This window comes from Rhipicephalus sanguineus, unplaced genomic scaffold (genome assembly GCF_013339695.2).
Source record: "Rhipicephalus sanguineus isolate Rsan-2018 unplaced genomic scaffold, BIME_Rsan_1.4 Seq10900, whole genome shotgun sequence".
Taxonomy (NCBI): Eukaryota; Metazoa; Arthropoda; class Arachnida; order Ixodida; family Ixodidae; genus Rhipicephalus; species Rhipicephalus sanguineus.
In genome coordinates, this window is record NW_023614302.1 from 35,001 (window position 1) to 46,668 (window position 11,668).

Consider the following 11,668-nt stretch of genomic DNA (forward strand, 5'->3'; position numbering starts at 1 on the left):
GCCCCCGAAGAGACTGGTGCCTTAAACCAGCGCTTTAGACCGCTCGGCCACGCTACCGACGTTCAGCTAACGTTGATAGCGCAATGTTCAGTAAGCAGAACAAATGACCGGTTAATAAGCAAAAATGTTTTGGCAGCGGTGGGATTCGAACCCACGCCCCCGAAGAGACTGGTGCCTTAAACCAGCGCCTTAGACCGCTCGGCCAACGCTACCGACGTTCAGCTAACGTTGATAGCGCAATGTTCAGTAAGCAGAACAAATGACCGGGTTAATAAGCAAAAAATGTTTTGGCAGCGGTGGGATTCGAACCCACGCCCCCGAAGAGACTGGTGCCTTAAACCAGCGCCTTAGACCGCTCGGCCACGCTACCGATACGGTTGAACAGCCAGTGACCGACTCGCCGTGCGGAGCCGCTCGCAATACGCGTCGCACGACAGACGACCTCGTCTGATGCTGCGCCTGTCCCGCCCTCTACCGGAGTCGCAAGAAAAGTCCTGGCGCCGTGCCCGTGGACGGCCGCCAACGTTGACTGCCGCAGCTGCACGGCGAAAGAAAGCACGTTCAGAATATTGTTATCGTTCGCAGGCCACTGCGACGGAAAGAGCGCAACGCAACAAGCAAGGCCGCGAACAGAATTCTGAGCAACACTGAACTTGGAGGGATCCGCAAAGGGGATCGAACAAGCGATACTTTTGCGTGGGCCCAACGTTTACACATCGCAACTTTACATCGTCGCGCGAGGTATATGTAAACTGGTAGTGTAACTTCCAAAGATACCCGTGTATGGAGTGGAGAAGGAGGAATAAACTTTATTGACAATAAATTGGAGTGGGAATGGGGGAACCAGGCTGGACGGGGGGGGCTAGATTGGGACCGAGGAGGCCGCAACACTAGCGGACCAGTCCGCCAGCCTGGTCTGTATGTGCCAGTTTGTGCTTCTTAAGGACCTCTCCCAGGCTTCTGGTGTATCGAGTAGTTGGCGGCTCGTTGCCACAGTCGTCATCTACGTATCGCGGGGACAACTAACGGCAAGCAAAATATAAAAAAATAAAATATGACGTCACTGCCGGAAGCGGTAGCGACGTCGCGCATTTGCACTACATGGCGCGAAATTGAAAATTTTCTTAATAGCTGACCTTTTACATGCTTTTGATAACTACGCGATTTTATTGCGATTTTATATCCCATCGAGGAAAACCACTGGAGCGAAACAGCAGCCTTGAGAGTATCACTTCGGCAACCTTATAGAGTACAGCGTTTCGTCACGAAAGGCGAGGGCATGCCGGCCGTGTGCCAGCGAAAGCAACCTGCAGTCACAGGAGCGGTTATATACACATTCCGTGAGCTATCGTCGGGTACAACTTTAGAAAAAAGGAGAGGCCCCGCCCATATGACCGAAGCGCGGCAGCCGATTGCCTCCGCGGCAAAGAAATAGTCCCGCTTAAAAAAAATTGTGGTTCTAAATCGCGTAATTCCCGGTACGTATAATACTTTCGTACCTTGATGACTGGTTTGATAGAGCTGTCGTGATGGGAATGCAACAGCACATGCCGGATCGCGAGAGAAAAATAACCCCGTGCCTTCTACAACGCTGCGCGTCGTCTGCTCTCTAAATTCGTTGCAAGGGACAAAAGTAGAAAGGGCAGCTCTGCATGGTTTTTGCGCTTGTTTACATGTACACGGATAATTTACTACTCGCTTCCCGAGCCTAAAATTAATCAGTTGCTGTTTAACAAATACTTAAAGGCACAATGCACTTATCGAAACCATCACAAACCTGGGGCGAGAAGACGACCGAGGCAGGAAAGGTAAAAGAAAGCTTCGTTCATCGTTTTAAATAAATACATGGATGCTTGTCTCCTGGTTTTAAATAGCAAAATATTTCTGCTTTTTTTTAGTTTTATGCTTTCACAAACTTATTTTCAAGAATGTGATGCATCTTATTTTCTTTTTCTTTCACGTTTTTTTTTCTTTTTGCAAACCTGCGATCTCGCGAGATTTCGCACGGCGTTCAGCGCGAGTTTTCCGCCATGGAGCCCAGCGAGGTGACATCGGAAGGCGATTCTTTGTTGCCGAACGAGCCTTGTGTTGCCTCGATGTCCACACCACCAAGGAGCGTCGGCAAGAACAAGAGCGGCCACATCCTCAACATCGATTCACGGAACATGATCTTCCACTGCTACACGTACTGGCGCAACAGGGAGCCCGAACGCAGCGTGGAGGACACGAGCAAGTTTGTCGCCGAGATGCTCGGTGTCAGCGAAAGCACAGTCTTCAAGGTGAGGAGAGAGGCCAAGGCTTCGTCTTCTTCGGGCGGCAATCTCTCGACGCCCTCGCGAAAGCGCCCACGAAATGCGGAGAAGACGCAGCACGAAATATGACAGCTTCACGTTGTGCGCGCTGAGGTCATGTGTGCACGATTTCTTTCGCCGCAACGAGATACCGACGGTCGAGAAGATAACCAACGAGTTCTCGAACCGTATGGATCTCCCGTCACTGAAGCGCTGTACTGTGCGGCGCCTGCTTGCCGAGATCGGCTTCAAGTACGAGAAGAGGTGCCGCAACTCGCTGCTTATCGACCGCGACGACATCGTCGAGTGGCGGAATCGCTACCTTCGTGACGTGGAGCGCTACCGGGCGGAAGGCCGAAAGATCTTCTTCCTGGACGAGACATGGGTGACGGCGGGACACACTCAGTTGACCGTATGGACAGACACCGTGGTGCAGAAGCGCGGACGCCTGTACGCTCGCGCAAATGGCCTTTCAACGGGTCTGAAACAACCCTCTGGGAAAGGCCAGCGCCTGATCGTCACGCACATCGGCAGTGAAGATGGGTTCGTAGACGGCTGCTTGGATGTATTCCGAGGGCGAAAAACAGGCGATTACCACGAAGAAATGGACGGCAATCGCTTCGAGGGATGGTTCGGCGACGTGCTGCAGAAGTTGCCAGCTGGTAGTGTCATTGTTTTGGACAATGCACCTTACCACTCCCGGCAAGAAGAGAAATTGCCGACGACGTCCTGGAAGAAGGAAAACATACAAGAGTGGCTGAATAGCAAGGACATCGCCTACAGCGCGACGTTAGTGAAGAGGCAGCTGCTTGAGTTGGTGGCATCTGTGAAGCCACGCTTTCTCAGCTACATCATAGACAACGCAGCTGCAAGGGCCGGTTGCGTTGTGCTCAGGCTCCCGCCGTACCACTGCGAATTCGATCCCATTGAGCTCGTGTGGGCAAAGGTGAAAAATGGTATCGCTGCGGACAACCGAGACTTTAAGCTGTGCACTGTTGAAGACATCTTGAGGGAAAAAATCAAGAACGTAACGGCGGAAGACTGGAGGAAGAACATCCGGCATGTGATGGAACTGGAGGCTAAGTTCCGAGTTGACACGTCTGGAAGTGACCATGTCCAGCCCATCGTCATCCAACTGGGGGAAGATGACACTGAAGAAAGCGACTCTGACTGCGAGCTGTCCGGCTTTGAGCCCCTCGAGGAAGCTTAACGGCTACCTATTAATTAAATAACAGCCCTTATCAGGGCTACCTAAATGTTGCCGGTGGGGATATTGTGTTCAGTCATCCACTCCGTGACCCCTCAAATAAGTAGGCAGTTCATTTGATGGCGTATTCCTTTTAATGGAAGTTCAATTCTGAAAGAGCAACGTCCTGCACACATTTTGCTCAATTTAACTACTGGCATGGAAACATGCTGAAATGCTGGCAAATCGAAATGCAAACATAATTATTAACCCTGAAAAACCATGTGGCGCCCAAGATCCTCATCCAGGCAGCCACTGTCCAGCTTGACAGGCCCGTTGATGAGATAGCTGCAGTCAACGCGAAATTGACAACCACTGTTAACAGCCTGCACGCCACAGCACATTAATGTGGTTTCATTGTTTGGGTATCTAGCTCATGCAAGTAAGGAACAATTATAAAACATTATTACTTTAGTGAAGCCCAAACTGCTCATTTGTGCAGCCATTGCCATGTTGTGGCGCCCTATGGTGAAGTAGCAGCAGCCGAGGCGAAGTTGACTGCCAATGTTGGCAGGGCGTATGTTGAAACGAAAACAAAAGTGGCTACGTTGGAACCACCGAGAAGCTTTACATGCCCCTAAAGGCCAATCAGTGCAGCCAAGCAATAACAGGGACACACCGTCGGCCCAGTTTACTCCATAGCATAGTCACTGTTAATTTCACTAAGCCGCTTCAAAAAATAATATCAAAGCAAGCCCAGTGCCGTGCCCCTGTTGCCCATTTACAGGTAGTTGTGACACCCTTAGTGTTCTTTATAGCCTGTTCAGATGAATAATGCCAATGCAAGCACTGCGAGAAGCAATTGTAAGCTTCAGGTCTGCCGAGGCAGTCATGTTGGAGCCATCGACAACCTTTACATGCCCCTAAAGGCCAATAAATGCAGCCAAGCAATAACAGGAACACACCGTCCGCTCAGTTTACTCTACAGCACAGTCACTGTTAATTTCACTAAGCCACTTCAAAAATAATATCAAAGCAAGCCCAGTGCCGTGCCCGTTGCCCATTTCCAGGTAGTTGTGCCACCCTTAGTGCTCTTTATAGCCTGTTCAGATGAATAATGCCAATGCAAGCACTGCGAGAAGCAGTTGTAAGCTTCAGGTCTGCCGAGGCAGTCATGTTGGAGCCATTGACAAGCTTTACATGCCCCTAAAGGCCAATAAATGCAGCCAAGCAATAACAGGAACACACCGTCCGCTCAGTTTACTCTACAGCACAGTCACTGTTAATCTCATTAAGCCACTTTAACACATAATAGCAATGCAAGCCCAGTGGAGTGCTCCTGTTGCCCGTTTCAGGTAGTTGTACCGCTCCTATTGTTGTTGACAGCCTGTTGAGATGAATAATGCCAATGTGAGAAGGCCCAAGGTAATCATTGAGGCAGCAGCCACCGTCGAGCTTGAGGGGCCGAGTGGTCAAATAACGATAGTCAGGGCACGCTTGAAAGATACCGTTAGCAGTCTTGCACTACAAACCACAGTCACGTCATAGCCATTGTTGGTAAAATAGCAGTAGTCAACTCCAAATTGAGAGCAACTGTTAGCAGCTCGCATGCCAAAGCACAGTCATGTGGTTGCACTGTTTATTTTGGTTATCTGGCTGAGGCAAGTAATGAAAATAAGAACAATTATAAAACATAATTTGCTTAGTGACGTCCATAATACTCATTTCGGCAGGCACCGTTGATCTTTACGGGCCCCATGGTACTTAATTGCAGTAATTGGGCGTACGCTTGAAAGGCACTGTTAGCATTCTGCACTTCAAATCATATAAATGTAGTAGCCATTGTTTAATTTGTTTATCTGACTGGACAAGTAATGCAAACACAAGCACAATTATTAACCCTGAATAACTCTGCTAGCATTTTCTGCTTTTTTTTTTTGGTACTGAAAAATGCCGAGTAAAGTTAGATGTTTTACTGAGGTACTTTGGCCGTCGAACAAGCCCTAGGCAAAGTGACAATCAGATTCAGACAATGAAATTGGTGAAGTAATAAATGGTGAAAGTTGCAAAAGCTCTCGGTACACTACTTTACTGTGCTCCATTCACTGAAAAATGCCTTTATAACGATGATAGCGTCAGACAGGAAATGACAGCCCACTGCACAATGTTATTCGTATTGAAAATCTGTACCACCATATGTGATGGGCAGTGAAACCTGTTTACGAAGACTGGAAGCATGAAAAATGCAACAACATAGCAAGGTGCCGTTTCACAATATGGCACCCTTTCATGTGCACTTCTGAAGAGCTGCCGCATGCACTGATGCATAAACACATGAACAAGGGTAAGAAGTGAAATTAGTGGGCAATCCACGGGATTCTTTTAAGATAATGTAGCTCTGTAAGCTTCTTGTTGTCACAGCTGATAGACCTATCTTTTTTTGCAAGTTGGTTAGTCACATTGTGGCAACAACACAAGAACAAGGACAGAAAAATAGGAGAAAACAAAGCAAATAGGCAGACTGAGAAGACAAGGTGGACGAGAGAGAAAGGCTTTAGTGAAGTCGAAGAGGTCAGTCGCGCTATTCAGAGGACTTGGTGCTTTGAATGAGATGACTATGAGTTTAGGAAATTCTGAAAAAAAAAGACGCAGCTGAAAGACAATTTACAAAAACAAACGCTAACATAAAATAAAAAGACAGAAAAAGGAATGAACACAAGCACGCACAGAAGCACGCACATATTTACGCATGCGCACAAACGTAAGCGCGAGAACTAAGAAAATCTCAAATATAAAGGAATGGGGGAGATAAAAAATATAAACAAACGCCAGAAAAAACGCACACACATTTACAGACAGGTGTGCGTAGCGGTATCATGAGTCGGTTCACAAGCTGATATATGTGCACGTTGTCAAATGTTTTTTTTTTTTTTTGTTTTTTGCACCGTTGCCTGAGCGGTCATAGGAATTTTTAGTGGCAACATATCACGAGAATGGAAAAGCAGCTCAGAGCTTTGTCATGGGAAAGCATAGCGAGCTCTGGCAGCGCACCTTATACGTGATTGTGTCACAGCTGGCATTCTACAGCTGGCGCGCGGTGAGCAATGAGAACCACAGAACGACGCGAATTTACGCCAAGTTCCCTTTTGAAGGCAGCGGTTTAACGGTCATAATTGTTCGACTTGGTCCTGGGGCGAACAAACATCTGACCGTTGCTAATTCAGCCACATTCCCTCAAGCAGCGCGTTAGGAGAGCAATCAATCGACGTTGCTACACAACACAGGAACAACGCAGCCATACCCTCGGCTATCTTATAACACTGCTGCTAACAATCGTTCGCGCTGAGCTGGCAGAAACGAATTTTTGCGTGGGAGGTCGCTTCCACAAATGTATTCCGTTGATGAACTCGTAGGTTTGTTCCATCCGCGTACACTTTTCTCATTCTCCTGAGAATGCTTCTGCTCGATCACCTCACCACGTCCGACGGAAAACACAGCGACACGGTACACGAGCACACCCACCGCTCACAGTAGGCACCACACAGCGCACTTTGGCAAACTTCCCTCGTCATAACTTCATTTCGGAGCAAAACAAAACACCATGGAACGAACACACACTATGTTTGCTTGCAGCGGTGTGTCGCCGCCGCGTCCCCGTTTTTCAGACGAAGCGAAAGCGCAGCGTCACCGATGCTCGGTGCAGTCTTCCTTCGCCGGATAATGGCTCAGAACAACACACGCAGTACAAATGGTGCATCGTAAGCTCGCAATAATATTTCCGGCATGACAGGCCACCAAAAACAGCTTAGGAATTCACTCTGACGAGGCATGCTCACAGCTGACGCGACTCGGCCGAGTTCGAAGCGCGGGCGGCCATCTTCTCCTTGAGCGGAGTCACCGGCCGTCCGGCTCCTGACGTCAGTCTAGAGCGCGCGCCCATTGGTGGAAGCGCATGTGCATCCGCCTTTGAGGTGCAAATGCCACTTTTTTCTAAAGTTGTACCCGACTATAGTTCAGCTTTCTGAAATGACACGCCAGTAAACAACACACAAGCAAATAAATAACCTACGGAAGATACGCACGAAACCACCGCGCAAAAGTGGACGATGCCTCGTTGACCCGACAATGCGCCGAACCAGGCCCAAGAAAGTCTCAAGTTACAGCCATCACCGATGGGGGCAAAAAAGTCGACCACGCCCCTACTAAAAAAAAAACATATGGTTTCCCCTCAAAAGCCTGCCCTCGTGAACGCACTGTATCCCGCAAAGAGAACTATCATTTTCGCAAAAAGTCTGTCCTTTCTTAAACAATTGAAAGATAATATTTGAATTCCCGTCTTGTGCGTAATACTTATGAGCACTAAGTTTGTGGTTTGGCGATTGCGATACAATAGTATTCAACAGACGTTCACGCGTTCGACGTCATCGACCTTCCATGTGGCTTCTACCCTGGGTTCTCTGACCAGTGACGAAGCAGAAAAGCTGCGCCGCTGCTCTTCGGCGGCCGCAGCTAACGCGCAGATGCGCAGTTAGTTTTCACCCGATGGTCGGCCTAGTCCGCTGCTTTCCGCTTTCTTGCAAACATTTTTTTTTTGGTAATTCGCTTATGCAGCCACATTGTAGTTAAGGTAGGTATTCGCTGTACTGCTGTATCGTGCCGCAGGAGCTCTGATACCCACGAAGTCATGGATTTCTGCAGGTTCCCCGGCAATGACAGGTAGATTCGTTTTGCTGATGCGTGCATATTTGTTATTCTTGTTGGGTGATTGCAATCTGATACTTTGTTGCCAATGTCAGTGTTGTGTATTTATGTACGTACATAGATTTGGAACAATTCCTACACGTGTTTGAATGCTTGGGCTTCTCTCAACTTCCGCTGCGATGTGATTTCTTTGCGCGAACCCCCACCTGCTTGCTGTCCTCAGCTTGACCGCAGTGTGTTGCAATGCGTAAAAACCTGGGGGTGTTAAGCCGTGCTCGTCGAAAGCAAGTGCTGAAATTCGAAGCTGTCGATATCACTCGCAGAAAAGGATAATGTTTTACGACTGTTTTGTAACGCAAGTTAGTTATTGTGAATGCTAACTGACGGGGCAAATAGGCGAGACACGCTTTCCTGTCCGTTTTGTCTCTGAAGACGAAGGCGAGCCGTTTACGAGCTCCCGATAATGGTTTGAGCACGATAGTTTTATTTCTTGCATTGAAAGAGCATTGCCGGTGTGCTGTCAATAAAAAATAGTGTTCTCTGTACTTAAATATGTTCTCTGTTCTCTGTACTGGTGCCAGTAGGTGTCCTTCAGTTTCCTGTAAACTATTACACGCCAGTACAGTGTTAAGGCGGGCGCTGAGGCATTGCTTCTGGGCGTGTGAATGCACTTAAAATAAGCGGGCTAAAGAGTACGAGGCACATCTTGCCCTACGCATGTCCCGTCCTCTTTCGCAACGTCGGCGCATTGTGCACAGACTACGTAGAAAAGAAAAAAAAAAAGAAACTCGCGAAAGCGGTCACTTTTTTAAAGCAGTTTTCGCTTCCGCTTTATGTTTGCCCAGCACCATTTCTTGGACGCCATGGGTATAGTTCCATGCGCTACCGCAGCTTATTTTTCGTACCGTTATCAAAGTTACAGTTTTTTTTTTTCCATTTAGTAAAGTAAAGTAAACTTTATTTGGGCATAACACATACAGGGTTTGCCCGCGAGGCAAGGCAAAAGGAGGACTTAAACCCCCCTGACTAAACTGGTTCTTTCTTCTATGGCCGAACTAAACACAAGACCACATCCCACATTAGCAGACTGCCTGCATACGCCCCCTCATTTATGGCGCTCGATCCAAAAGAAATGAGGCAATCAACTGTTTAGCCAAGTGTCAGGTAAGCCGTAAAGTAAATTTCTAGTTTACTTTGGCATATGTAAAATTAGGAGTATTTGTAAAAATTCCCTTGAGTTTTTGGTTTTCTTCATTTGTACCCTCCTCAACCTAGTCGCGCTTCAATCGTACGGCGGGCGTTGATGTCTGTGGCAATAGGTTTTCGACCACTTTACGTTCCAAGTTTCGCGACCGAAATAATATGACCTTGTCGTCGGGGCAACAGCTGTTTTCCTTGACGCTGTTTACTTACTGAGCCGCTCTGTAACGTATATCTTGTAAAAATATTTTATACTTGACTTTTAACTAATCCCATTTATTCATAGTTCCCCTTGGCGAAATGCGATTCAACATTGCAACGGCTTAGTTAATCACAGGCGCCATGTTGCTTCTATGCTTAGATAAACGTACAATGGCCGATGTTGCTGTGGTCTGTTGGAACGTTCGAAAAGACAGCAACAAACTGAAGCTGATGGCACCGCGGTGTGCTTATATGTTTCTATATTTCATCAGCCCTGAACGCAAGCTATAGACTTCTAAGACAAGCGTGTTTATTTCTTTTTATTGTTACTTCAAAGTTTCTTATATGGCGGTATCGAATCCCGGCCGCGGCGGCTGCATTTTCGATGGAGGCGAAAATGTTTGAGGCCCGTGTACTTAGATTTAGGTGCACGTTAAAGAACCCCAGGTGGTCGAAATTTCCGGAGCCCTCCACTACGGCGCCTCTCATAATCATATCTTGGTTTTGGGACGTTAAACCCCAGATATTAATTAATTTAATTAAGTTTCTTATATGGTGGCTAGTTTCTTACTTCATAAGTCAATGTTATCGACATCACCAGGACAAAAGCCCTGAAGATTAACGTATGCCAGCTTCGCTGAAAAAAAAAAAAAAGCCATTCAGGAACGTAGGCCTTAACGAGTGAATATCATTTCTTTCGCGCTTGTGACGCGGATATAAGGCTTGTATACCTAGCGGTAAGAACTTACTTACATGCGCTAGCGTAGCTGTGCTTTGATCATTCGGTACTCGATGAGCACTTACATGCGAACTTGGGGGAATGCACATATACATAACTGCAGTTATGCTATTGGGTATATTGGTAGGCGAGGTACAATGATAACACTTTGTGTTACTGTTGTCTAGAGAAAGTGAGAAAAGTGCTCGGAAGCATTCAATCAAACATTTATAGGACGGAGTTCATCCTCCGGTGAAGTTCCCCAGGTGCTTCATGTATTCGAGGTATTTCAGGGAGCCTTTATACACTCATACGCCCTCTACCTCAGCTTATCACTGCTCGGAGGCTGCACAAATCCGGTAGAGTGGCACGACCAGTGTGAAACGCGTGTGTCTATTCGAGAACCGGCTTCGAACCCATCAACAATGCGGAGATACCTAGCTCCCTTATGAGCCCAATTCTTCATCGCAGCCCTTAATAGCTCAGTAAATCGAATAAGTGAGTTATATCTGTTGAAGATGAAAGTTCTGCATTTACAATGTACGAAATGAGATTACGAGTACTATGAGCGTACCATAGGAGAGCGAAGACTTTACCCTAACATGGCAAAGCAACGCGTTAATTCATTAGGGAGAGCTTCGCAACATTTACAACGGCACAACGTTGACGGAACAGTGGTTGTTGTGGATTGTACGGGTCTAACATACGCAGATGTTCCGCGCATCTTCTCAGTGTTTGTTACTGTGATGGCCTACGTAATAGCACTGGAACTAGCGCACACCACACACGTCCACTAGCAGTGGCGTTCTATAAACAGAAATTGACAATAAACGGCATGTAAAAAGCAAACTTGAGTTCGGGTGCCCTTTAACTTCCTCGAAGCCACACCCGCTGTTGCGTGTGACTGCGAATGTCATTTTCGAGTTTTGGGGTCCGTACCTTTGCCTCTCGCTATTAATGTATATTAACGCGAATGTTCATTGCGAATAGCCTCTTTTGACAGAAAATCGATTTTTTGTCGCCGGTCGAGTATATCCTTCGCCATTTGTCATTGGACGCGATTCTCTGATTTCGTCTTGCTCATTAGACGCCGTCAACACATCGACTCCACACGTCATCACGTCAGCCGAATGTCATCCGCATGATATCACATCAACCGCTACGTTTCTTCAACACCACCAGATGACGCTGTCCTCCGACCCGGCTGCAATCGGCTGCAACGCTCTACCACGCTCTAACCACGCTTTCACTGAGTCTGATCGACGTACGCCCGCGGTGGATATCGTAACGGAGCACTCGACACACACAGCAAAGCACGCTAAAACCCTTAGCCTGGCGGCCATATCACCTTTAGCCTCGCCGGTTTCGCTC

General features: G+C 47.5%; 1 protein-coding gene and 3 non-coding genes across 4 annotated transcripts in view; 1 reads left to right on the forward strand and 3 right to left on the reverse strand.

The window, feature by feature from the left end:
* Trnal-aag (transfer RNA leucine (anticodon AAG)) overlaps positions 1 to 57 on the reverse strand; it is an 82-nt gene extending 25 nt beyond the window's left edge. The window contains exon 1 of the tRNA in view: positions 1 to 57. This exon is cut by the window's left edge and continues 25 nt beyond it. This is a non-coding gene — a tRNA (tRNA-Leu).
* Positions 58 to 130: 73 nt separating this feature from the next.
* Trnal-aag (transfer RNA leucine (anticodon AAG)) lies at positions 131 to 213 on the reverse strand. The gene has a single exon. It is a non-coding gene; the product is annotated as a tRNA-Leu (tRNA).
* Positions 214 to 288: 75 nt separating this feature from the next.
* On the reverse strand, positions 289 to 370 carry Trnal-aag (transfer RNA leucine (anticodon AAG)). Its single transcript has one exon. It is a non-coding gene; the product is annotated as a tRNA-Leu (tRNA).
* Positions 371 to 2,481: 2,111 nt separating this feature from the next.
* LOC119376076 (uncharacterized) lies at positions 2,482 to 3,501 on the forward strand. Its single transcript, XM_037646052.1, has one exon. The coding sequence runs from the start codon at positions 2,482 to 2,484 to the stop codon at positions 3,499 to 3,501; it is 1,020 nt and encodes a 339-aa protein (XP_037501980.1).
* The last annotated feature ends 8,167 nt before the right edge of the window (positions 3,502 to 11,668 follow it).

What these genes read in the sequence shown, in the direction of transcription:
- LOC119376076 (XM_037646052.1), top strand. Translation starts at nt 2,482, where the DNA reads ATGGATCTCCCGTCACTGAAGCGCTGTACTGTGCGGCGCCTGCTTGCC.